At 36.6% G+C, this 26,572-nt stretch overlaps 2 protein-coding genes across 2 annotated transcripts in view; both read left to right on the top strand.

Moving 5' to 3' along the window:
* The window catches only part of LOC132141279 (multiple epidermal growth factor-like domains protein 9), a 98,016-nt gene extending 80,520 nt beyond the window's left edge, over positions 1 to 17,496 (top strand). The window contains exons 4-6 of the mRNA XM_059550651.1: positions 2,313 to 2,462; positions 13,193 to 13,462; positions 15,343 to 17,496. Of these exons, the coding sequence (XP_059406634.1) occupies positions 2,313 to 2,462; positions 13,193 to 13,462; positions 15,343 to 15,770 (848 nt within the window). The 3' untranslated portion in view covers positions 15,771 to 17,496. The remainder of the gene's footprint in view (positions 1 to 2,312; positions 2,463 to 13,192; positions 13,463 to 15,342) is intronic.
* A 4,228-nt stretch (positions 17,497 to 21,724) lies between these two features.
* Positions 21,725 to 25,457, top strand: si:dkey-220k22.3 (uncharacterized protein LOC796870 homolog). The gene is made up of 4 exons (XM_059550701.1): positions 21,725 to 22,033; positions 22,487 to 22,517; positions 23,512 to 23,583; positions 23,744 to 25,457. Exons 1-4 carry the CDS (start codon positions 21,932 to 21,934, stop codon positions 24,172 to 24,174), a joined length of 636 nt encoding a protein of 211 aa, XP_059406684.1. The 5' UTR covers positions 21,725 to 21,931; the 3' UTR covers positions 24,175 to 25,457.
* Positions 25,458 to 26,572: the final 1,115 nt, after the last annotated feature.

The raw sequence follows: 26,572 nt of genomic DNA, 5'->3' as shown, positions 1-26,572 counted from the left end.
GTGTCCATTGCAAGATAAAGCTGGCGTACCACAACTAGGGCCCTATGATTTCCGCAATGCAGAAAACGCGGAGGGAATCATGGAATCCAATCATAAAAACGTAATTTACAGTTTAACGCGGAATGGCATGGAATTTGCCAAATTTTGAATGAATTAATCCAAAAATAGGTCATTGCACTTACATCAAATCACGATATGGACTAATATCTGTAAATATTAAGCCGGAAATGTTTATTATACATTTAATTATATATGTTTACATTTTATTAAAGCTGTACAACTGTAAGTAGTATTTTGCAGCAGTGGTATTTTGGTATAATGTAAAACAACGATTTGAAACAAATATGATGTTATTTAATATAAAATTATGCAGGTGTCGCTCTGAATTTGAACAGCGCCCTGTGTCGTAGCGTGTCTCCGCGGACAGAGACAGAATTGTTCCGCCAGTGTGCATACACTCCTAGAAAACAATGTGTTTGAATATTAAAGACGTGGCACTGTGCTTCTCGTCCGGTGTGTGACTCTCTTTAGAATGTCTAGTTACATATGTGCAATGCTGATTATATTTCATTAAATGAATAGAATGATTTAATATGTTAAAACGATTAGATAGAGAATTCATGCACAACATTTTGGACTACTTTGTAAGGAAGTGGCACACAGAATGTTTGTACTGCAGACAGGAATAATACAAAATCTTAGTGAGGTTTACTATTACTGTTAAATCAGAAGAGCAATTGTAAAAAGAAAAAATACTATAGACTTGTGTCTTGGAACAAAAATATATTAAAAATTAGCAATCATTGCCATCTGAAACCATTCAGAACATTAGCAGTTGAACAATGGTATTGTGTTGTTGAGTTTTGAACAGCCAAGCATCACTCACTCATTTCTTCAGGAAAAACAAAAATCTACATTTGTTATGCAGTGTATTTGTGAAAAGTAATTTATTTTTTGACTGCACAGCAAGTGGCAGATGAGACAAATGATCCTGAAAAAAATAAGTCACCTCGTTGCCTGACTGTCTATGATATTGTTGTGTCGGATCAAATGTTATGAAGTCAATTCAGATTTTGCCATCTGGTGCAAAAACACAAAGGCTGCGTTCTTTATCATGCAGAGATGATCAAACGAGCGTAAATGTTCATGATGATGACAGCTGTACAGAAACTCATAGTCAGCTGATTACTAGTGTTGCTGCCTACACCTGTGCAATGCAGTTTTTCTTTAATTTTGACTGTTGGTTGGTTAATTTGTGTCATTAATCTTTCTCTATCTGAGGTAATTGCTTACTGAGCACTGCAGCGGTCCCAAAACGTATTTGGACATTGATGCCGCAATTAAAAATGTATGAATATGATGAATTGCTTATGCTCCTCAATTGTAAGTTGCTTTGGATAAAAGCATCTGCTAAATGTATAAAGTAGAGCTGCACAAAGTAATCATATTTTGTTGTATTTCTTTGTAGTAGTTTGATATCTAATAAAGTGACTTTAATACATATTATATGTACAGGATTTGGGCCAGAAGTGTTGCTTTGTTTAAAAAAAAGGGATAAAAGAACAGCAAGAACAAGAAGGTTGCTGTACAACAGAGAAATCTATTTTGGACATCAGTAGCACAGGTGTTCATCAGCATGTGAATCAGAGGATCACTGTTACATGTGAAAATGCTGTCAGATCCTGTTCCAGCTCCAGAACAACACCTCAATCCTCACTCAGTCTTTCTTCTGCCGTTTCATCCCGCTCATTTATTACTGTATAGTGTATTTGCTTTTTCTCTCAGGCTCCAAGAAGGAAATCATGACTCGTTCATCACCTGCAACAGTTTTCATCTGGTCACTTTTCCCAATTAGAAACTGCACTATTGATGTACATGTTAGGTTGAGCTTGTTGCATAGTAATCAGAGGAATGCCATGCAATGCGTGTGTGTGTGTGGTTTCTTGTACTTCCTCTGTGATTATGCAATCACTTATTGAAATGGTCTCTTTATACTTGGCTTTCAAACACCATTTCAAATCAATTAAATAAAAGCCCTTCAAACCACTTAACCCGTAAAGAGTTCACTTGAATATCATTGGCACATACAAAAAAACTCATTAAAGTTTTAATGCGTTTTATTTGTTTTCACAGCTCCCTTTTAGTGTTTTGTCATTAAGTTTGCACATGCTCTGGGAGGGTGCTTCAGGTTTGTTATGTCTACCTTGTTTAAACTTCGTTTCCCTCTCCTCAACCTTACTGGACCAAAGTCCTGTCAGTCACAGCTGTGTGTCTGTTTACTCAACCCTCTCTCCCTCCCCCTGTTCTTTCAGGCAACTGTGAGAACTGCCAAGGCAACACCGAAGGATCCAGTTGTGAAAAGTGCAGGTATAATTTCTACCGAAGGCCTGGTTCTCTTGTGGCAGAGCCCTGCATCCCCTGCCCTTGCTCCAGCGTCACCTCCACAGGCAGCTGTGAGCTCGGTGAGTCCTTCCCACATGCACGTCAGGCTTGTGTAGCCCATAATAGCATAGCCTGCTAACATTATTATCAAGCTCTTATTGGCCACTGCTGTAGGAATTTCAGAGGAGATTTCCACATCTGGGATACGTGGAGTACCCCGCTCTCATCTGTTTTGGATTATGTGTCTTGCATCATTCTGGCCAAGCTACTGCTGTCTGAATTTCTGGGTGGGTGGACTGAGACTTTTAAGAGAAGAGAGGATTATTTTAAGTGAAAGTGAAACTGGAAACTTTTTTTTCTCTCCTCTCGGGGCCTCCACTCTGAACTAAACCCTCACAGGATATGTTTATGAAATGTACTGTAAAGGCGTGAATGAATGGGAGAGTTTCTTGTGTCATATTCAGAAAGTGTTTTAAACAGTCCAACCCACAGAGCAGTGCTCTGTCTCTCTAGGCTGATTTTATTTGCCATATGTTTGTGAGGAATTGTGTGATATTTCTTTGTTGGTGTGTGGAGGGGTTTCTGGGTTTGCTGACTGCAGCAATGTTCTTGCAGCCTTGCAAGCTGATGTAAGGTAGGACCTGACAATGGATAAATACCACATGGACCAGCAAAAGGGCAGCTGTGTGTTCAGTGTTCCCAGATAATACAGTAGTATACATCACAAATGCAGCCATACAGTGTAGCTGCTGTTTTGCGTAACAGGAGAAACATTATAACATGCAATATAAGAATTACAATCAAAATTGTATTTTTAATTTTATTTTAGTAAAGATTATTTTTAAAGATTATAAAAAGAAAATGTAAAAAAATTAAAACTAAGATTGATCTTATTATTATTATTATTAACTACCACTCAAAAATGTGGTGTTGGTAAGATTTTTTTTCCTAACCAAGGCTGAATTTATTTAATCAAAAATACACTAAACATTATAAAAAGTTTTCTGTTTTAGTATATTTTAAGATGTAATTTATTTCTGTTATGGCAAAGCTACATTTTCAGCAGCTGTTATTCCAGTCACGTGATGTTGATTAAACGCTCAAGAAACATTTATTTACTTTAAAACACTTTATAAGAATGTTCTGTTATACAGAATGTGAAATAAAAATTCTTAATAACAATTTGTAATTTTAATAATTTGTAAGTTGTATTTTTTTATATTTTGTAATTTTGCAAGTTTAGTAAATATATATATATTAGTGCTGTCAACGTTAACGCGTTAACGCATGCGATAAATTTTTGTCTGGTTTAACGTGTCAAAATATTTAACGCAATTAACGCAGCATCTGTATTTTCTGCCATCCGTTGGCTAGCTTTACATTATATGATCACGCTCTTATTCATTTAAATGCTTTTAAACATTTCAAGCGCGGCAAGACAAAAGAGAATGCGCTGTCTGTGAATGCCCTTATGTGACACATACACACGTACACACACACACACACACACACACAATGCATAGACAGGGCGCCAGAATCCAGTTCTCTTAAGCGCTTGAACTAACAATAAACATCCCAAAGTGCCAGTTTTGTCGATTATCCTCATAAGAGCAATCTTAAATGATTTATATAAAGTCTAAAATGAACAAAAAGAGTTGTGAGAGAATGAGGCGAGATCCATAGACAGTATATAAACGGTGAGATCCACGTGTCTGTCTGCTCTTAAAGGGACAGCAGCCAATAAAGCTTCCTGTCAGTAAAGTTAAAAGAACAAAGGGAACAGAGAAAATGACTCGCTGCTCTTGACTAAATACCTTTTGTAGCTTTAATAAGGATTAACCATTTAATTTATAGTTTATGCAGTGCAGACTGCATATAACTTTGATAACTTTATTAAATTTCTGTATATTTCCCAACTGTTAAGACAGGAAGGGCAGGAGTAAACATGACATTTATTATGGGTTTATGTTAGCATTGTTTTAAGTTTACTTAAATTAAAAACTGTTATATTTTTGAAGCCTAATAATAAATGTAAAAAAAAAAAAAAAAAAAAATCAGTAGCTGTATTAATATCAGTAATACTGGCCTTCATTCATAAAAAGATGTCATTTAAACAAGTATTTAAATTTAACTGTGAAATTATTACATTAAAAAATATATTAAAAACGTACAAAAACATTTCTTTTTTTATTGCGATTAATTGCGATTAATCACAGAAAAAATTTGTGATTAATCTAGTTAAAGTTTTTAATCGATTGACAGCACTAATATATATATATATATATATATATATATATATATATATATATATATATATATATATATATATATATATATCTGCCCCAAATTGTTTAACTGCTGTGTATTTTTATTTGATTTATTACATGTGAAAACAAAAATACACATTTATTTTATGGCTACAGTACAAATCTGCAATAAATACATTTTATGTAGTACCCACTGTTTCTGAATCAGAAGTGACTATTTCCCCAAACCAAGCACTTGTAATCAAAGGCCATTTTCTGCCATCTATACCATAATGCCATACTAACGATTACCTGCTCTGGGATTTGAGGCATCTGGTCTTATTTGTGGTGTGGTTCTTTCAGGCCTTTACAGTCTTTGTTTGCATCTGGAAAATTATGGTCATAAAACTAATCTGGAGGTTAAACAGTTTTTCAGACAACTGTTATCCAAGATGACAGGTAAAGAATAATTGACGACAGGCTGTTGTATGATTGTAAAATAATGCACACCCGAGGTGGTGATGTGGCCATATTGCGAAGCGGAGTACGTTATTCAATATATAATTCAATGGACCTAAATCAATTATTCCACTTATACTACGGTTATCGTAGATATTGTATTTCAAGACATTCGTCAGGTTCTAGTCCTTAAAACGCTTTACTATATTTAGATAGTTCACTATATTTATTTGTTTGGCCGTGTCATTGTGGTTTTGGTTTCGCTGTTTTAGGCTGTACAGACTTTTGGAATAACTGAATTCATTAGGTGAAGTGATATGGACATGTAATGTCAAGACCTGCCTTTAACTACTTTAACCATGCATTTCCCTGAAAATAATTTCACACCTTAGAACAATTGTCAGCCAATCAGATATAAGTATTCAACAGCACGTAGCATGTCATTTGAAAAAAAAAAATCCAGTAATATCTTAACCATTCATATTTGCACAACTATTGTTGTCTTATTCTACTAAATAGAAGTACAGCTGTGTAAACAATTCCATCTTAGCTCTTGGTGTGTATTTAGCATTGTAAATGAATTAGCATTGTTTTTATGGCTCATCAGCATAACTCAAAGCACACATATAATAGAAGCTGTATTTGGGCTCTTACATGTGATTTAAGAGCAAGCCAGCATGCCTTCCCAGAGCACTTTCTACCTCCCCCTTTTTTCCAGTTTGTCTGCTGTTGATTAGGTGTAGCAACTAATAAACAACATTTTGAGATTATACATCCTCTGACAAAACTTAGCTAATGAATAATTTATGTGGCTTGAATCCTCAATCAAAAAGTATGGCTTCTTGTAATGAGAAAACCGTGTGAAAAAAGAGAGCGTGTTTATCATGCCTGTATCCCAAAAGCGGCCCACACTGAAATGGGAACTACAGGTTCAGCCTTTGAGGATTAGTGATTATGGTAATGGAATGCTAATAACCAGCACAGTCAGGACAGTGGCTGATTAGACGACAGACCTTATTTTATTCTGCCCGTAAATCCCTGATGATGCAGCCTGATGAGGTACAGGGGAGCACATGAGTGTTAAATGAATTCCTCATTTACTCATCAAGGCCACACTTTTATTAACAGAACTGCCTGAAGACTGAATATACCATCAGCCGGCCTCTATATTACACTGCAGGCTCACTGGATGTCTCTATAGTGCTTACTGGGGGAACTGTGTTTTACTAGGATCTAAACAATGGAAATATATCATAATGTCAAGCACCAGCAAGAGGACAAAAGTGATTAATTCACGCATGTGCTGCTGTAAAGGTCACTCAGCACAAGAGCAGAGCACATGGCTTAGATCATTAGTTTACATCCTACATTGCACCATGGGAGGCATTAGCTCTGCTGCTGTTATTGAAGGGTTGCTGGTTCAAGTCTCAGCATTTGAGAGACTGATGAAGCTCTAGGTGAGCAATTGCACCCGTTTGCACGCTTCATGTCCTACTGTAGCTGTGTTTTTGAAGAAGAAACTGCTACTGTATAACGAGTGCCAGTGCCATAAGCCAAATACAAGATTTGAAGCTGTGTCTTGGCAAACATTATACTGCTCTTTTAGGATTTATGTGATGGATCAAAGCCAGAATGGTTCTTTATCAAGTTTTCATCTGATGTTTTAATTGCCCTCATCATAAAGATAGGATCAGTGTAATTATTAACACTACAGATTTCTGCTCTGGGATGGTGTGGTATCATCATTTAAAAATCAAATTTAAAGCAAAGTTGTGAAATCAAACACCCAATATTCAGTATTAGTGTGAGAGTGGGAGCAGAAGACCGCTCATAACACAACCTGTTTGACTTATGTAGTCCAGTTTTAGTCACCGTCCGACTGGTGCTCAGGGACTCTTTCTCTCTTCCTCTCATTGTGTCCATGGTCATCTACAGTCTGGATGCATCTCTCAGCACTCACAGCCAGAAGCTCTTTGCTTAGATCTCATCACAGCAAACTCTTATGCCAGTGTTGAATGTTGAGTGTAAATATGCTAGTTTGTTTCTTTCCCATGGTGCCACATACAGTATAGTATTACAACCCGAATTCCGGAAAAGTTGGGACGTTTTTTAAATTTTAATAAAATGAAAACTAAAAGACTTTCAAATCACATGAGCCAATATTTTATTCACAATAGAACATAGATAACAAATAACATAGATAGCAAATGTTTAAACTGAGAAAGTTTACAATTTTATGCACAAAATGAGCTCATTTCAATTTTGATTTCTGCTACAGGTCTCAAAATAGTTGGGACGGGGCATGTTTACCATGGTGTAGCATCTCCTTTTCTTTTCAAAACAGTTTGAAGACGTCTGGGCATTGAGGCTATGAGTTGCTGGAGTTTTGCTGTTGGAATTTGGTCCCATTCTTGCCTTATATAGATTTCCAGCTGCTGAAGAGTTTGGGGTCGTCTTTGACGTATTTTTCGTTTAATGATGCGCCAAATGTTCTCTATAGGTGAAAGATCTGGACTGCAGGCAGGCCAGGTTAGCACCCGGACTCTTCTACGACGAAGCCATGCTGTTGTTATAGCTGCAGTATGTGGTTTTGCATTGTCCTGCTGAAATAAACAAGGCCTTCCCTGAAATAGACGTTGTTTGGAGGGAAGCATATGTTGCTCTAAAACCTTTATATACCTTTCAGCATTCACAGAGCCTTCCAAAACATGCAAGCTGCCCATACCGTATGCACTTATGCACCCCCATACCATCAGAGATGCTGGCTTTTGAACTGAACGCTGATAACATGCTGGAAGGTCTCCCTCCTCTTTAGCCCGGAGGACACGGCGTCCGTGATTTCCAACTAGAATGTCAAATTTGGACTCGTCTGACCATAAAACACTATTCCACTTTGAAATAGTCCATTTTAAATGAGCCTTGGCCCACAGGACACGACGGCGCTTTTGGACCATGTTCACATATGGCTTCCTTTTTGCATGATAGAGCTTTAGTTGGCATCTGCAGATGGCACGGCGGATTGTGTTTACCGACAGTGGTTTCTGAAAGTATTCCTGGGCCCATTTAGTAATGTCATTGACACAATCATGCCGATGAGTGATGCAGTGTCGTCTGAGAGCCCGAAGACCACGGGCATCCAATAAAGGTCTCCGGCCTTGTCCCTTACGCACAAAGATTTCTCCAGTTTCTCTGAATCTTTTGATGATGTTATGCACTTTAGATGATGAGATTTGCAAAGCCTTTGCAATTTGACATTGAGGAACATTGTTTTTAAAGTTTTCCACAATTTTTTTACGCAGTCTTTCACAGATTGGAGAGCCTCTGCCCATCTTTACTTCTGAGAGACTCTGCTTCTCTAAGACAAAGCTTTTATAGCTAATCATGTTACAGACCTGATATCAATTAACTTAATTAATCACTAGATGTTCTCCCAGCTGAATCTTTTCAAAACTGCTTGCTTTTTTAGCCATTTGTTGCCCCCGTGCCAACTTTTTTGAGACCTGTAGCAGGCATTAAATTTTAAATGAGCTAATTAAGTGGATAAAAGTGTAAAATTTCTCAGTTTAAACATTTGCTACGTTATCTATGTTCTATTGTGAATAAAATATTGGCTCATGTGATTTGAAATTCCTTTAGTTTTCATTTTATTAAAATTTAAAAAACGTCCCAACTTTTCCGGAATTCGGGTTGTAAAAGGATTGTGTTTTAGTGTAAGCCAGCCTGCCCTAGAAAATTCCACTATAATGAAATACAAAATACTGTGTGTAGATACAGTTTTAATATCATCAGAGAGATAAGAAATTAATAAATGCTTTACAAAAAAATGTATATTTCAAATAAGTGGAAATCCTGTGGGGGAAAACTATCACTGTTTTCATCAAAATAAGAGTAGCACATCTGTTTTTATTCGTAATAACAAGAAATGTTTAGTAAACATAAAGTCAGCATATTAGAATGATTTCTGAAGGATCATGTGACACTGAAGATTGAAGAATGACTGGCACTGAAAATTCAGCTTTGCATCACAGAAATAAATTACATTTTAAAATATTCCTTGCTCTGCTCTTAGGATGCATTGTCATTATATTGTCAGAAGGATAAGGGCCCCCATGGGTGCAATGATACACACAATAGATAGGTGTCATACAGCAGGCATTGTGTCTTGTAGTTTCACTGGAATGCTGTTTTGACACCTTCTGCAGTATCTGAAGTAGTTTTTTTTTTTTTTTTTTACGCAGTCTATGCATCAGCATGTAAAAGATTTTGAAGTTGCTTTTCTGAATTCAAGTCATGTAGTGGAAACACTCTGAGGTCAGTTATTTGATCTCTATATATGGCTGGATTTGCTTTGCTTCAGTAATTCTGTTTGTCCATATAGCACTGTCTGATTTAACAAACGAATGCTGTCTCACTGACTGAGTGAATTAATAGTCCTGAACAGTGAAAAATTCCTTATTAGTACCTCCTGTTGTTACTGTGATATGGCCTTGACACTTTCTGTTGTGCCTTGTTAAATCAGAACCCTTGAGATTTCCAAAAACACATGATTTAGTGAGACCCTGTAGGTAGAGCAAAATTGACAGGCACAGATGAAGCTCTCATATCTGCCATTATAAATTCAAGTAGCATGAATAAATTCATAGCAAAATAGCATGCATCCTTTTAACACAAAACAAAAAAGAATAATGCAATAAGTAATGCTTTTGTTATGTATATAAAAACTTAGCCTATATAACACACCCTTTAATAGTCATTTTTATGTTAAGTTATCATGGCAAATGGTACACTACAGTGATTTAGCAGAAAGCTGCTAAAAGCTACACAGTTGCTGTAGCATTTAACTGGCATGTGAGTGTAGTTCAGATTCTCAACTGATATTTCTTCAGCAATTTGTAATGTAAAGTGGAACCTTTAGAACAGAGTCACTCTGCTCTCCTTGCCAGTGCTCAATTTCGTTAGTGAAATGCATGTTTGATTTGCATATGCTGGCTGAATTTGCATTGGAAATGACCTAGCACTGGTTGGCTTGTTATCTGCCATGCCGTGTCAGTTGCTATAATTTTGACTTTGATTCAGTAGTCTCTGAAATGTCTGCTGTTTGCCACTGCTATTTTCTTCATGTCCACCCTTGTGATAGACAGAGTGTTTGAGAGAGTGAAACATGCAGCGAGTTGTTGTTAAAAGACTAAGACAGGAAATCTTCATATATTTGTACTGTATATGTAATGTAGAATGCAGATAACTAATTTGACTCGTTTACTCTCCATTTAAGTTTGTTACTATATTATATTATGGTACATTATACACTCTTTATTCTTCACTGTATCTTCAGTGTGTATTTCATTTGTGAGTTTTTACTTTTCTTACTGTGGTCAGGAAGTGTAAAAACTGTTGGAACGACTGAAGCCCTTGAGCATGTCCATACCTGTTTGAGCTCGGTGCGTCAAACGTTGCGTGCGTCTGTGTGTACGCTCATGACGCTGAAAAAGCAACAAGGTTAAAGTCAGCACACTACGGAAGCTTCTGCCAGCGATACAATTATGAAATGGTTAAACATTGACTAGCCTCAATTCATACATTTTTGTCACGAGTCCGAGTCGCAGCTACATGAGGAAGCACATCTTTTGTGTTGCCGGAAATCTTTGTATACTCCCAACGTGTTGGGACATATATACTGCTAAGCACTCCTGAATTTTTTGTCAAGTTTGCTGTCACCAAAAGAAGTGGAAAACGACTTTCCAGAATAAACGCATACAGGTGAGACCAAACAAAAGAAGTCTCTGTTTGTGTTTACATTGATTTCACTCTGACCACCAACAGCTCAGCTTTTTTCTGTTTCTCTTTGTTCTTTCATTCTCTTGTTCTTTTAATTTGTGTGAATGTTCTGTAGTGAAATGATCATTTTAAGTTCAAAGAGTTCAGAGGAGCTCAAGCTCTTTGTCCCTAGGTGATTTTGCTTTTACTGTTGTGTGGATATATATCTAAATGGGCTCTTTTCTGCCTCGGTCACTCTCCATCCTCCATTGTGTCATTATCTTACCATGATGGTTATTGCCCTCATGCTTGAGAAATGTGGGAAATTGGTCCTTCTAGTGTAATATTCCCTGGATCTGTATCACTGCCTGGAGGTTTGGGTTTTATATCTTGCTGTCGGCCATATGCATGTGCTGAGTCTGGGCAAAAGGAGATAGGAGCGTCATAGAGCCCCCTGATTCACTGCCTCGCTCTGTATGTAACACACAAATTGCCTCTCTGCTAGATATATTTGATTCACAGCAGGTACTGCGTACAGTCTGTCTTATTGCGTCTCTCTCTCTCTCTCTCTTTTTGTATGGCTCAACATAGTTTTGCTTTAACTGTACCTTTCTTCTTTCCTCCTCCTCAGTTCCTACCTTTTACTTTTTCTTTTATTTTACCTCTGCTTCATTGGGCCAGGTTATAAAATCAATTCCTTCTCTAGTTCTGAACTCATGTATTTTTCCATCTATATTTGAATGGGCACATATATATTTGTTATATATTTGTTGTTGTTATTTTTTTAGCTTTTTATGGAGGAACAGTCCCCTTTGACTTTTGCATTCATGTCCTTAATTGTTATTGTTTAGAGATGCACTGGTGAAACAAAGGGCTGTCAGTGATTGCAAAGCCATCCTATCATTCAAAATGTTGTACACTACTATAGCAATCAGTAATTTTTAATTTTGCAGTCAGTACAATTTTCGTTTAAAAAAAAAATTATACTTTTATTCAGCAAAGATCCATTAAATTAATTATTTGTAATTTTACAAAAGATGACGACAAAAATGCTGCTCTTTTAAACTTTTCTATTCATCAAATGATCCTGGAAAAATATGCTTTTAGGAGAGCAACTTCAAATTCTCCCTGAAGAAAAAAATCAGTGAAGAAAATGCAAAAAAAAAAAAAGTTTACAGATTCTGTTTGGCCATGCCAATTATTTCTGCCAAAAGAAAGAGAGCGAGAGAAAAACATGTTTAGTTGAGGCTGCTGTGCTCATTAATGATTTTAAAAAGGGTCTCCTCTGGATCATCTCTTCTTTTTTTCTCCACAGAATGTAATCGCTTCTTATGAGTACTAGATGACAACTAATTTCTTTAGTGTCAGAAAATGAAATGTCCCACAATGTGATATTGCTCTTGAAAAGAATTTTGTCAGTTGCATTGCAATTGCAAGTACTTTAGAAAACACATACAATGCACTATACATTTCTCAGTAGATCCTCAGTACTTTCCAATCATCATGCTGGTTTTATGATATCATATCTGGTTGCAAGCAGTTTAATTGCAGTGGCAGGTCACACTATATACTGTACATCTACTTTCAGTATCAACCCTTCTGGTGACATTTCTTTCCAAAGAATACAGAAAAGTTTAACATTTTTGTGTTCTTAGCTGCACTAGAAATGGAAAAATTTAATTTACAGTATGCATTTATCACATTATAACATGCTTTATCATGCTTTCATCACTCCCTGTGGACAAGTGGCAGATTTCTAAAACATATTATACTCATTTTCTATTCCACTCTTTTACGTGACAAACATCAGTTGTTATCAGACAAAATGTTTATCTGTTTATCTGCAGTCATCCTCCCGAAAAGCAGGTTTTGAAGGAAATGTACTTTTGAAGACTTTAGACAGTAGTTTTTTTCTTTGTGTGCTTGAGGAAGAGTGTCTTCACTTTTTTTAATTTAATCTTAAGAAATCATCACCCCTTTTCTTAGGCCAGATTTCCCTGTTGTTTGAGTACTTGGTCTGCTATCAAATGCAAAGGGGAAAAAAAAACTTTGTGATAACATTTACAAAATGATTGGAGGTTAAAAGTTCATCTGACAACTGAATATAGGCTAATATAAACAAAGACTTCAGTTTCTCCTCACACTGTCCTCAACATCTTTAAAAGCTTCTGCCATCTCGTGGCCAAATGAAACATGTTCAGATGCCTTTGTCATAGCTGAAGTATTTTGGTTATTTTAGTGAAAATACCCTGTACTGTACTAAGAAGCTGTCTGCTTTGTAATTCATTCTATTTTGACAGAGTGAATCAAGTCTATAACCTTAAACTTCTTTTGTCTCTTTATGTGTTTAGACTCAAGTGGCCAGCCTTTCTGTGTCCAGTGCAAGCCAGAATACCAGGGTACCAACTGTGAGCAGTGTAGTGGTGGCTTCTACAACGCCGACAGCATCTGCCTTCCCTGTAACTGCAGCGGGAACGGAGACCCCCGCATTTTCCCTCGGATCTGTCACCCAGACACGGGCCACTGCTTGAGCTGCATCAACAACACTACGGGGCCGCACTGCGAACGCTGCGCAGAAGGCTTCACAGGAGACGCGCTCGCCAGGAACTGCACTCCTAAAGGTGAGAGTCTGCAGTAGTAAAGCTTCTAGTGATTTTTTTGCCTGCAATTGGGTATCATTTATTGAAATATTTTTTTCATTCGCATTATTGCGTCTGTACTTGGCATTCTTTTTTTATTACGTTCATTCATATAATTTTCAACAGTTCAGTTAAAGCTGTGACTCTAAAACCATCCTTTGTCAGTGCACTTCAGTACTGAAGAAAACCAATCAAGTGAACCAATCGAGAGAGGTTGAAACTGATTCCACAGATTAACTCTTTCTCGTGGACACACTGAGTCGCTTTCTCATGCATTTGGTGTAGTTTCGGTGATTCACTTACGAAATTGCAACATTAAATGCATCATGCTGATGTTATCCAGTCTTACGCTATAGACCGTGTTGAACAGGAAAGACCTGAACTTTTGATATTAATATATTTTAGCAACTATTTTAAGTGGTGATTGGAAAGTGATTTGCATGTTATTTGACTGTGGTTTTTAGAGAGGGGGAGAGATGATGTGCTGTAGAATGACCCAGTTCTGACTCAGAACATCCGTCTGTGTACACTGCTGATTCTATCAGTGGCATACTGTAAAAAGGACAGACCGTACATTCCCACAGGCAGGCTGACTCAGGCTGCCAAACAGTAAGCTTGGACCACAGGGTGAATATATGAAAGAGAAAGGAAGAAAAGAGTGATTTATCACTCCAGTAAGTTTGCCAGATCCTCACTCACTGTTCTTCAATTTTTCCACTCAGCCAACAATAATAACTCCTCTTCTGGCCTGTCTGAGCTCTGCTCCAGATGTTCTGCTGCTACAAAACAACCATGTTCCCGCTCACTGATAACGTCCCATTATAGAGGTAGCTGCAGTAATGGAGCTCCAAAAGACAACATAATGACTTTCAGTATTGACTTTCCAACAATGACTGAAATGTCTCTGATAAAGTGTTGTTATTCTTAACATAAAACGAAACTCAAACTTTTCCATTTTTGGTAATTAAAAATTCCAGCTGTCATAAAATAAAATATATATTTAAAAAATAATAATAATACTTTAATCTCAAAATTTCTTACAAATGTTGCCTTGGCAACAAAAATAAAAAAATAAACCTTTATTGAAATATTTTTATAAAACATGACTAAAGCACATACAATTATTAAAACATAAATTAAAAATAAAATCTGAAAATATAAAACTTGAAGCTAATAGGAAAAATATGAATGAATACTTTAACTAAAATAACACTGCATGATGAACCTTGAGAAATGGAACCTCAGAAAAACATGTTTTCTGAGGTAGGTTTTCACTGCGTATGGTCTGACATTGCCTGTTCTACTGAACAGATGGAATCGCTTCTTCCTGTGTACCTTCTACCAGTATGCAGCATCTGTTCTCTACATTACACTAGATCAGGGCTCCACATGGTACTGTTTTGCTGCTCTCACCCTTTTTCATTCCCTTCCTCTTAATCTTTTTCTTCATATCCTTTACTCTTTTTTGCTCTCTCTCTCTGTTTTTCACATGATAACTCACAGTTCAATAATAACTCTGTTTTGAGTGAGTCAGATGTTCATTCAGACTGATTAAAAGAAGTAACTTTTTTTTTTTAATGATTCATTAAAAAGAAATTATAATAATTAGCTTATTGTTCAGATCAATGCTTAATTTGGTTATCTGCATGCAGCCCACAATCTAATTTTCTTAGCAAATCATAGTAAAAAGGTTTTTTTTCCCCATTGCAATCAATGAACTCAAATTCACAAATGATATTCCGCAACAGTACAGTAATATCACTGGACAATCACTGGAGTTTAATTCAAAATTTAATTAATTGGGATATGATGCATGCCGTCTCAAACTGTTCTTCTCTCTCTCTCTCTTGCCCTGTCCATAGTTGTCCACACTACTCCTTCATCCACTACCCACTGGTTTCACTACACCACCATGACCTCCAGCCCCAATGCAACAGCACACTTCACCACCTTCTCCACAACTCTGCTGAGCAGCCTGGGCAGCTCCACCACCACAGTAACTCCGCTTCGGTGGAACCAGTTCAACATCATTGTCCTGGCTGTCATCATCATAGTCGTCATTGCTCTCTTAGCGGTGGTAGGTGGCGTGTACACTTACAGAGAATACCAGAACCGTAAGCTGAACGCCCCATTCTGGACCATCGAGCTGAAGGAGGATAACATTAGCTTCAGCAGCTATCATGACAGCATTCCGAATGCAGATGTATCGGGGCTTTTAGAAGATGAAGTTAGTGACATGGGCAATGGACAACTTGCTTTAACCGGTCCTGGTAGTTTGTATAAGGTGTAACTGATGTTCGTTCACAGAACCTGGCTTGCTACGTCAGTGCTGGCCTGATGCTTGGCAGAGTGGACCTATGGATATGTGGACCCCTGATTTATTTTTTCATTTCATGCTGATGGACCACGGACAAGGTTTTTCCAATGGACATAATGCAAACACTCACACAATCACTTCAGAGCAAGAAGACAAAGTAATGAATAAGGAACTTGAGCATTTAACTGAAAAGCCAAGTTAAACATCCTGCCTTGTTGAAGGCCTTGGCCAATTCCCAGCTGAAACATGTTTCCTTGCTTTGAAGAAGAGATGTAGAGACTAATTGACTAATGTGTGACAGAGTACTAGACAATGAAGCATGTCTGACTGAGTATTAATACAGCGACAATGAGACATGCATGATGTTTTATCACACGTGGATAGATCAATCAAATACATCTGCTTATTACCTTATTTGCATACTTGCAGTTATGTCCATTCTCACGTTCCCTTTGTAAATGCTATTTTCAATGCACAGAGTGGACCTTGTTTTTTTAACAAACGTTTTATTTTTTATTTTTATTTTCTATGTGTCGCTTCTTCCACGCTATTACAGGTGCAGGACTTTAGGGGGCGCCGTTACACTGGACCTGGCGTACATGCTAAATGGCAGAGGCTGAATTTTTTCTGCATTCTTTTGCATTTTTCTTTCCGGCAGGTGCTTTCTTGTCAAAGCAAATTGCACGAAGGGATGATTTGTTTTTATAAGGCCAAAGAGGATCTGTGTGTCAGTCTCGGATGGAGAGAGCCTGACTTATTCTCATCACGGTTTTACAACGGCAAAGTGGATTTAGAAGACTGTTTCATGGTGTATAGAATTGTACTTGTTTTATTTATTTTCCAGGAATTTTCTCCTTAGTCCGCTTTTCATTTGTGACTCATCATTGGCCACCTGTTAAAGGTGCCATGCCTTGTTGTGTGGACTTGACACAACTTGTCCGACTGGGAGAGTTTAAGTTTGGTTAATTTATTTAGACGAACCTCTCTCTCTCGTATTTATGGTTTAAGGTTTGTTTGTGTGAGTCGCAGAGGAGGGGAACATATATGATCAGATGAGCAATAATGCTTGATGGGTCCTACAGCCATACTGGACAGTAATCAATCACTGCCATTTGTGTAGCACAGGCTAAAACAAGTTGAGCAACTGGTTCAGTGATGAATAAGTGCACATGATTGACTGTGTGGGTGTATGTGGGTGCTGAGAGAGGTAATATAATATATTATTATTATTGGAATTGGATAAAAGAGTACAAAACGTAATGTCAGTCAGTAAGATAACACATGGGGTGTGTATAAATGAGTCTATTCTGGATAGGCGATTACCTGTACTTGAAAACAAGAGCAATAGTTAATCTGTGATTGTATGTCAGATGACTCTTGGGACATTTACTTTTAGCTCTCTCCCTACTTTCACCATCCTGAAGCTGTCTTTATCAGAGGTGTGTTGGTACAAAACTATGTAAATATTAGATGTACAGAATGGTTGTCATGAGGAGGCTGCTATTGTATTGGTACATATGACAGTGAGTCCTGTTTCTGTGAACAGCATACACATGTGCACACAGAGAGACTGATGTCGTAATGGTGTTTTAATCTTGCATATGTATGCATTGTGCATTATGCAAGGTGCACCACATTCACAACTAACTCTGTAAAAAAAAGAAATAAAATAAAAAAATAAAAGTCGGTTTTCCTATAACATGTGCTTTCATTATTATAATTATAATATCAACAGTCTGTTTCCTGACCAGCCGGTGCGTAGTGTGTTCAATAGAAAAAAAATGTTACATTTCACTATTTTATGTTGGATGCAAACATTTTTATATTTATTTGTTACTAGGCAAATTGTGGACACTGTAACACATTTCAATTGTATGGAAACAAGTATGGTTTTATTTTGGGCCAGAGCGAATGATGTTTTTATTATTTGATTTAATAATATGTTGAATTCATGTAGCTATTGTCTAATAATTCCATGAATTAGGTGTACATTTCAGACATCTTCATTATTTATCATAACCTGAAGTAGAATTGTCCAAACTCATTCAGTCTGATTTCTATTATGGCATCCCTACAACTAAAAAAACAGACCATTTTTATATGATGTCATTCAGATGTATCTATTTAACTATCTATTAATTATTCATTATCTATATTATTTTGTTTTTCAAACCAAACTAAAAACCAAACTGCATTTGTCCAAATGCATGAGCATTAGCATTTTGCATTAATGACATTAAGGTGATATCATTTTAAAGAAACAAAGTAAAATTATACCAGATGCATTTTTACATACTCTAGAAAACTATGACCTCATTATGTAAATCCCAAAGTCATCTGTAAATACTTCAGTTTGCAGTGTTCCTTTGGTGAGCCCACAAATATCAAGCAAAGGTTAAAGCATGACTCCTTACTTTTATGTACAGTAAACTATATTGCTCAGATCAGTTTCTTTTTTTCTGTTCAGTATAATCATCACTTTCATCTAGACCATGTGTTTCTGATGGCATCATCTGTGTAAAAATCGTGATGGTAGGAGCAATCAAGTAATTGCCTGACTTCAAAGGTTTTGTTTTTCTAACATATTTTAACATCTTTTATTGCATCATTTCAAATATTCATAGCACTCCTCCCTTACATAGCACGTTTGAGTTTAAGCAATATGCTGACGTGACATATTCAATAGCTGAGCTTTATAAATTGTTATGTTCTTGTCAATTTCTATTGAGCAAAAATGGTTAGTAATAAGTGCCACAAAAGGAGTTCTGTGTTTAGAATCCCATGCACAGTTTCTAAAAAACATATTCCAAAAATGTGATCTAAATCTGTACTTGGTAGTGGCTGCCCCCAGGTGGCTTGTCTTTGAGTCATACTGCAATCTTCTTTTATAGTTCTAATGTACAGAGTGCATGTTTGATCACAAATACTGGATGACACCATTTCTATATCGTGAGTTTTGTTCTGAGATGAATGATTTTCTTTTGCTCTATCCTGAAAAACAATCCAGTGGAGAAAAGCTGTAAAAGCCCCCCACCTACCTAAATGTACCCTTCTTAAAGGTCAGAGGTAGATAGCTGGGGAGTATTCCTGCAATCGCCCACAGCTTCTGGGTATCTATTAAGGGGTCATAATACAAATATCACCGAATCTGAGTCACTTTTTTTTAAGTCCTACTAATTACGTGCTTTCAATTCATTCATTTTTCCTTCAAAGCAAATAAAAAGCATCCTCTCGAAATAAGTGAACATCTATAAAGAAGCAAAAAAGTAATTTGCCGTGAATTAAAACAGAACCAAGAATTATTGTAGCCGTTCGTATAAAGCCTGTTCAAAACCAAATGAAAGCTGCTGAACACTCGTCAGTGGGCGGGACTAATGTGCAAATCTGAAATCTCATTGGCAATGCTCAACCTTTGGTTACAGCATATACAGCATATCACTAACTGAGAAAGGACGAGAGCAAAAAGAGACCGCTTTGACTACTGTAAAAAATGTCGTTAAATACTAACAGGTAAAAGATTTTACATGTAATTAACATTTAGCATGTTCTTAAACTCTTACCTCATTATTGTTAGTCATTTTTCACAGAAACAATGGAGAAATGAACTCTTGAAACCATAAAAGAGGTGTTATTGTACACATTAGTACACCCCTGCATTTGTCACCTGCTCCCTCGTATAAAAAAGGCTTGAAGTGTCATACAGAAATATGATGATAATGTTGATTATGTTCGCGATATTGTGAACACAATGCAGACTGGCTGTGGTTGTGATTGAAAACACGACTGATTTTCACTTATCTCCCGTCCCAGTTAACACTGCATTTTTCCATTTTGCTAATGGAGAGCATTTCAAGTGGAAACTAACTGCTGTAGTAGTGAGAGTCTTTCGTATGTCTCTATTGCCTACCTGGAAATACTGTTGCCATGACAGAGATGTTGAGGTTCTTGTCGAGATCATCCCTCAATCCCACAAACCCTGTAGTGACAGAGAAAATAAACCATTTATTAGAATGTTTTGAATATCAAGCTCTGATATTGGCAGAATATGCCAATCTAACCAACACAGCCTCCCTGCTCTAATTCTGTGCTTTAGCCTGAAATCATCGCCCTCAGATTGTTCTCTAAAATCAAACAAGTCAGTTACTTTGCTCAAGTAATCAGTAATGACAAAACAGATGTGTGAATCGTTATTGCACATCAAAAATCCCGAGACATTTAAATTAATCAGAGCACATGATGGTGGAAATCAACAGCATTTAGCCAATCGAGTGCTGACGAGTGGAATCTGATGTCACTGTGGCATCACTGAGCCATGTAGGCCTTCGAAATGGAAGACATTTGAGGGCATTTTCTTTTACTTACTTTGATATCATCTGGGAAACTGCCCTCTTTTGGAAATTTAACTTGAGTTCTGTAAATAGAGTAACCGATAAAAATGAGTCATATAAAAGTATATATGTGTGTATATATAACTGGAAAAACATAATCTGTGTCTGAATCAACAGTGAGATGCTCACAAACAGACTGAATGTCCCTAAAGCGCCACCAAAAGCTTAACATGCACAGTGCATAGCGATTTTTGCTGATGCTTCTGCTAACACCCACACCCGATGGGAGCACACATATATACATGTGGTGACCTTGTTTGCATGATTGATTACAGATATTTCTTATGACTTCCAGTTAACATTGTGGGAAAATACCAGATGGGTGGTCTCTTAAGTACTTGATGTCTAGGTTCACACTTATAGAGATAGTTCACCCAAAAATTCTAATTCTGTCACTGTTTATACACGATGTTCCAAACCTATCACACTTTATTTTGCAGAATACAAAATGAGAAAAGCGGAGGAATTTCCTGGTCAGTGGTTTCAGTGCAATGGCAGTGATGACGAAGACTGAAAAAAGATGCAAAATCACGCTTTAGGTCTTGTGAAGACGTGATGGCTTTGTGTGAGGAAAAGTTGAATTTGTAGTCGATAATAGGGACTTTAAACAACAGCTACAAACTTTCTATTTTAACTGCTACTTTGCGACATTGTACTGTCACTGTCTACTTCGGGAAAATAGCTAATTCCGGTAACAGATTAAGTAAGGTGTGAGGTTTGATCACAGTAAATTATAATTAAACATTAAACGCAATTATTCTTTTTCTTTTTTTAAATACATTTTTTTTTTTATCATTTTGATAAATGAATGCTACTTTCTACTGTCCTCACTATTGCTGTTTAGTGATTTTTACATTATGTAGCTTTGGAGGTTAATAATTTGTTTCCAGTTGCTGATGCATAGCCTGTAACTAGATCATCAAATGATTCAATGAGTTTTATTTGAAAACCATGAAAGAAACATTAAAAACATTTTAAACGTATGACAAATCACTAGATGATCTGATTCAGACAAATGATTACTTCATTGTTAAACTGCAACACAATCCTCACAAAATTGCTGCCATGTGGCTGCTCTGGAGGATTTGAGATTTATTGCACAAGTAGACTACTTTGTTATTTTTACAGTAAATTATTGCAGCCATTAGAGACTTGATATCTTCATTCGTTGTTTTCAATCACCTTCTTAGAGATCTCCAACATTTCTCCTTTTAATATTTATACAGGTTTGTAATGACATGAAGGCGAGTAAATTACGACTAAATTATTTTTATTTCTTTTTTTCTGGGTGAACTGCCCCTTTAAGATTTCCTTTCATTGTCGCTCTTCAGGACCTTTTTAGATTAAAGATTTAAACTTCTGTGTTTTAAAACACATGACTGTTTTCCATCCACCAATCACTTGACCTTATTATCGTATTGATAAAAGATTGAAATTATGATAAAAGATTGAAATTACAAACAGTGCTAATAAATCAAATGAAACAAGATGTTGGCTCGGATTACAAGATATCGGAGCGGGGGGGGGGGGTTGAAAGCATGCGTTACAAAGTGAAAGCTATGAGTTTTCTGTTATCATGTTCGCATCCACCCTGATCTCACCCACAGGTGATGTGGACTTAATAGCGCACCATTGAACGCGTGGGAGAGACTCGTAGCCTATCTCATTACAGTCGAGATCTTCATCCGGTACAAGAGGCATTTCTTGTGTGAGACTGCAGTTATTTCAACTTCTTGAGGAGCAGGAATGGATACAGCGCGGGCAAACAGGGCGCATATTATCTGGATATCGATAGCTTTGGGCTTTATTTTAATCGCGTCGTGCTTGACGTATGTCTTCATGTCGAAGGTAAATGTAACTGATCTGCAGCCTCAGAATGTCAGATTCTTCATCTAGATATTGTTATTTTTTTTTACAATAAAATGACCCGGTGTTAATGACTCTGTGGAACACGTTGAAGGATAACTTGGCGATTGATTTGATTGAATAAAAGTGTAGTAAGATAGTTTACCATTCTAGTAAATATTCGGTTTAAACATTTTTATGGGAAAAAAATCCTATCCTCAGTTTACTTAGGCTAGGCTAGGTACACACAGGGCAGTGAAGCACTTCCTTGTTTTCCATATTAGAGCTTTCTCCAGCATTTTATGAGGATAGCTAATTCATGGATCTCATATTGCAGAGGGCGTGTTTGTAAACAACGAATGGATGCATTTATGTGATCTCTTTACGTAGGCTCTGTTTCTGTGCAGTCTGTCTACTCTTGAGTGACTGACACATGTCTTACTGTAACTCCAACAGGTGTCTGGTTGCAGAATTAGCATCGTGAATGGTAAGTTATACCTATTTATATCATGTGTAACGTTACATACTGTGTATTTTGTCAGCGACTGTTCGCTGTATTTCTATTTTTCTTCATGCTACATTTTGTTTATATTCTAAGTGCATCTTTTTAGCTTGTATAGTTAGTGTGTATTTTTAGTTCGGTGTATTTTGACTTTGTCCTCTTTATGTCACTATTAGTCCATTAAGCCACGTCCAGCGTTTTAGAATGTCCCTGTGAAGGGCGCAAGTGGCAATGTGGCAAAAAGTTCTAAAACGAATAACACTTGAGAATTTGTTATAAAAAAAAAAAGATAAGACATAAGAATTCTGTCTAATAAGAAACATAAGAATTCTGTTGCTACGGTAACCTCCTCAGCGAATGCGACTCATGTTGAAACTACACGCTATGACTAACTTGTCATTTGAATTTTGTCGTTACTAAATAAAGCGTTCGAAACCCCATTTTCAAACGCGTAGCCTGTGTTAAGCCACAATATTAAGGTTATATAAAGGTTATAATTTGACATCAATAACCATTCACAAGTAGCTGAGAAAACTGAGAATGATTTAAAAATAGATAGGCTTCACCGCGTGTTTTGTAGTCAGCGAAATAAACAATTAAAATCGATACCTCGACTAATATAAAAAGAAAACTAGGCTTCTGCAAATGGTAGAAAGGTCCTGAAAGCTCTTCTGTTTGAAGAATCTCCATTCTAATTTATTCTAGTTTAACTGTAGTATAGTACATGTGGTTACTACAATGGTAATGGTAATGTATAGCCTAACTGAGCCAGTTGTGCTTTTTATTGTGCGTGTTTGTGGGAGTCTGCTGTGAGAATGTTTGGGTGGGGAGCCGAGTTTCTCGCTGTGTTATGTTGTCATGCATTTTTGTGGTCTGCTAGCTGTGAATTGCACGTTTAGTCATACAAAAATGTTATTTGTTGGCATTTTTAACCAGCATTCCTTCTGCTAACTTGTGTTTTTCTTTTCTAATCGCACAGGCTCTACAATAGAAAGTATGTTCTCAAGGAAGTATGATCATCCTATCTCTCAGGAACACTGGCTTTTGAAAGGTGATTGTCCACAAATTTGTTTCTAAATCTATTTATGAAAGTTGCTTATAGAAAATGGTTTCACATAAAGACCACATTTCTTCTACTGAAATGACATAACTTAATATAAACCTGTGATGCTATAATGAAAATTCTTGCTAACATGTTTGCTTTCTTCAAGCTCGGGGCTTCAATCAGACAAATAATTACTTGATCTGGGAGGATGAGTGGCACGGATACAGGAATAAGAATGAGAGTGTTCTGGACCACACCAACATGTCGATGATCGTTCGAGAGAAAGGTGTCTACCTGGTCTACATACAAGTTAACTTTCAACTGGACCCACAGAAGATCACAGACTCTACTGTAGAACTCAAAATTTTAGTGTATTTCAGTTCTGATGGGGAGGAGCAGCTATTTGCATCCGCACAAGACACTCAGGTGGTGATTGACTCAGATCTTCAGGACGCCAAGCTCAACACTTTCCTTCTGATGAAAATGCAGCCAAAAAGCCAGTTATCAGTGAGAGTATTTCCGAGTGAATTTGTGAACTGCAAACCACAACCTTTTTCCAGCTTTATCACTATCATAAAATGGGCAGACAACTGGTAGATTGTTGCAGAAGCTATTGGCTTTCCAGGTGAAAACCATATCCATGTCGAGTTTTTACAATGGCGGTTGTTCTTATATTCTTGTTAGCTTTAAATGTGACATTTCGGAAGAATGCGGTCTCAAGATCAGCTGCTAGCACACCTGAGATTTTCCAGCTGTTGTACTAGGAAATGCTTGCTGACATTAACAAGGATTGCGTGGGGGGTTGTGATACTTTCTTGGTGTTTTTCTTCTTCCTTTCAAAATATGAAGATCACATCTTGATGATCTTCTCAGAAGCATGACACATTTTCCTCTCAACAGATATATGAGTTAGGTTTGTTTTGTTTCAGTTTTTTTATGAGTCAAGACGAAAAAGGGCACGATATACTGTTAATGAGCATTGACTTTGAAGATTTTCATGTATTACGTACATAAAACATGTCATAAGTGCCTGCAAAACAAACACATTTTTACTAAACAATAGTAAGCTAATTCGGAGCAAGTGGGTATTTTTCCAGTGAAATGCATCTTCCTGTAAATATAATCGTACAGTTTAATCATCGACAGCTGAATGTAAAAACCTCATAACGACCTATCTTTTTCTAGTATCAGTGTTTGATATAAATGATGATTGTATCAAAAGCTAGCAATATTTTATTGTATAAATATGTGCCTCTTTTTAAGACAAGAAAGCATTTTTCAAAGTTCTTGAAATGTGGAGCCAGTTTTACCTATAAGCAGATTTCTCCAGCCAAAGAAGCATTTATTTGTTCATACACGGAAGTCATGGAATTTTTATTTCTTATGGAGGTGACTGGGGGGGGGGGGGTTCCACATAAAAAATACCACTAGTTACACTAATCCAATCAGTCAATCATGCCATTTGAATCTGAACAACATCAGCTGTTTTAATAAGTGTTTTTCTTTTCCAGCGAGTGGGAAAGTTTCTTTTTTTAAACCCAGTATTTTTTTCAATCAGGAAAATACCATTTATGATGATGCATACTTTTTTGTATTCAGATGACTCAGACCTGCTGGCTAAGTCTTAAGTATGTTTTTTGAAATAAGAGACTAAATGCAATGATTTTTATTATTTTTTATTTTTTGTATGAAAGTGTTTGTTCTTTCACAGCTAAGCCCTTACTTGTGTTGTAACTAACAGGGTAATCGTTCACACTTTGTGAGTTCAATTGACTACTTTTTTTTAATGTTCTCAAATATGCAAACAATATTATATTTATGTCATTTGTAATATTTTTATTTAAAATAATAATTATAAATAAAGTAATATGTTTTCCCTCTGTATGCCTCAGATATCGTGTATGTAGCCTTATATTGTTATCTGAATTTTAAGTCTTTTGTGTCCAGACAAGGTTTTATTTTGACTTGTTTCTTATGTAAATTTCTAGGTATAAAGTACAAAGAAAAAAAAATTGTACAAAATATAACAGTATGATCGACTGTATACTTTGTCTGAGTTATTTATTTGGTACTTAGGTAGAATAGCAAATTAAGCATAAAATAAAAAAGGTTTTATAGACTTAAATTATTCAGAGAATGTTTTTTTTTTTTTTTTGATGTCTGTCAAACTGGCAGAACCATAAACCATCATTACACTGTAGGAGATTTTTGTTATAAAAATTAAAATGTTATTAAAAATAGATTTGTTTGTTTACAGCCATTAACTATGAAAAAATGTTTAATTGGCTGATGCCTTTAGTTGTGTTGCCCCCTTGTGGCGGAGACTTTAAATCTGACGTGAGTCAAGTCTGAAGCTACAGGGTTTCAGTTGAGTCATGTTGTGAATTTAAGCTTCGAAGTGTTGCTAATGAAGAAATTGTGAATGAATAAATCACGTTTTTCTAACCGTCTTGGCTGAGTAAATCCATACATTGCAATACATCAGCCTACATGGCCCAAAATGCTGGCACAGGCTCCTGACCTCCTGTGACCCTACAGAAGATGAGCAGTATGGATGGATGAGTAGATGGTAATACATTATGGACAAATGTAAATAACCCTTTTAACATGAAATAATTCAACAAATAAAAAAACTATAAGTTAAGCTGTCATACAGCCATGTATGGTGACCCATACTCAGAATTAATGCTTTGCATTTAACAATTTTCAAGAAAATGTCACCACACTCATCAGAAAGCACTTCAAATTACATTAGGACAATGACCCAAAACACCCTGCCAGTTCAGTCAAGGACTTTATTAGGGCAAAAAAAAATGTAAAGTCTTAGATTGCCCAAATCAACCACCAGATTTATAAGGATGAGACCAAGAGTCTGGGGATATCTGTGGGCCACAGGGGATTGCACACAAGGTATATGCAACTAAATATCTGCTTTTAATCTTTCACATCTGCCTTAAGTTAAGATAAACCATGTGTACACTTATGAGTCACATTA

The sequence above is a fragment of the Carassius carassius genome, chromosome 5, assembly GCF_963082965.1.
Source record: "Carassius carassius chromosome 5, fCarCar2.1, whole genome shotgun sequence".
Taxonomy (NCBI): domain Eukaryota; kingdom Metazoa; phylum Chordata; class Actinopteri; order Cypriniformes; family Cyprinidae; genus Carassius; species Carassius carassius.
This window is presented reverse-complemented; position numbering and strand designations above follow the sequence as displayed.

What these genes read in the sequence shown, in the direction of transcription:
- si:dkey-220k22.3 (XM_059550701.1), top strand. Translation starts at nt 21,932, where the DNA reads ATGGATACAGCGCGGGCAAACAGGGCGCATATTATCTGGATATCGATA. An exon ending in CGTATGTCTTCATGTCGAAG is followed by an intron (nt 22,034 to 22,486) that starts GTAAATGTAACT and finishes TAACTCCAACAG; the next exon opens with GTGTCTGGTTGCAGAATTAG. An exon ending in CAGAATTAGCATCGTGAATG is followed by an intron (nt 22,518 to 23,511) that starts GTAAGTTATACC and finishes CTAATCGCACAG; the next exon opens with GCTCTACAATAGAAAGTATG.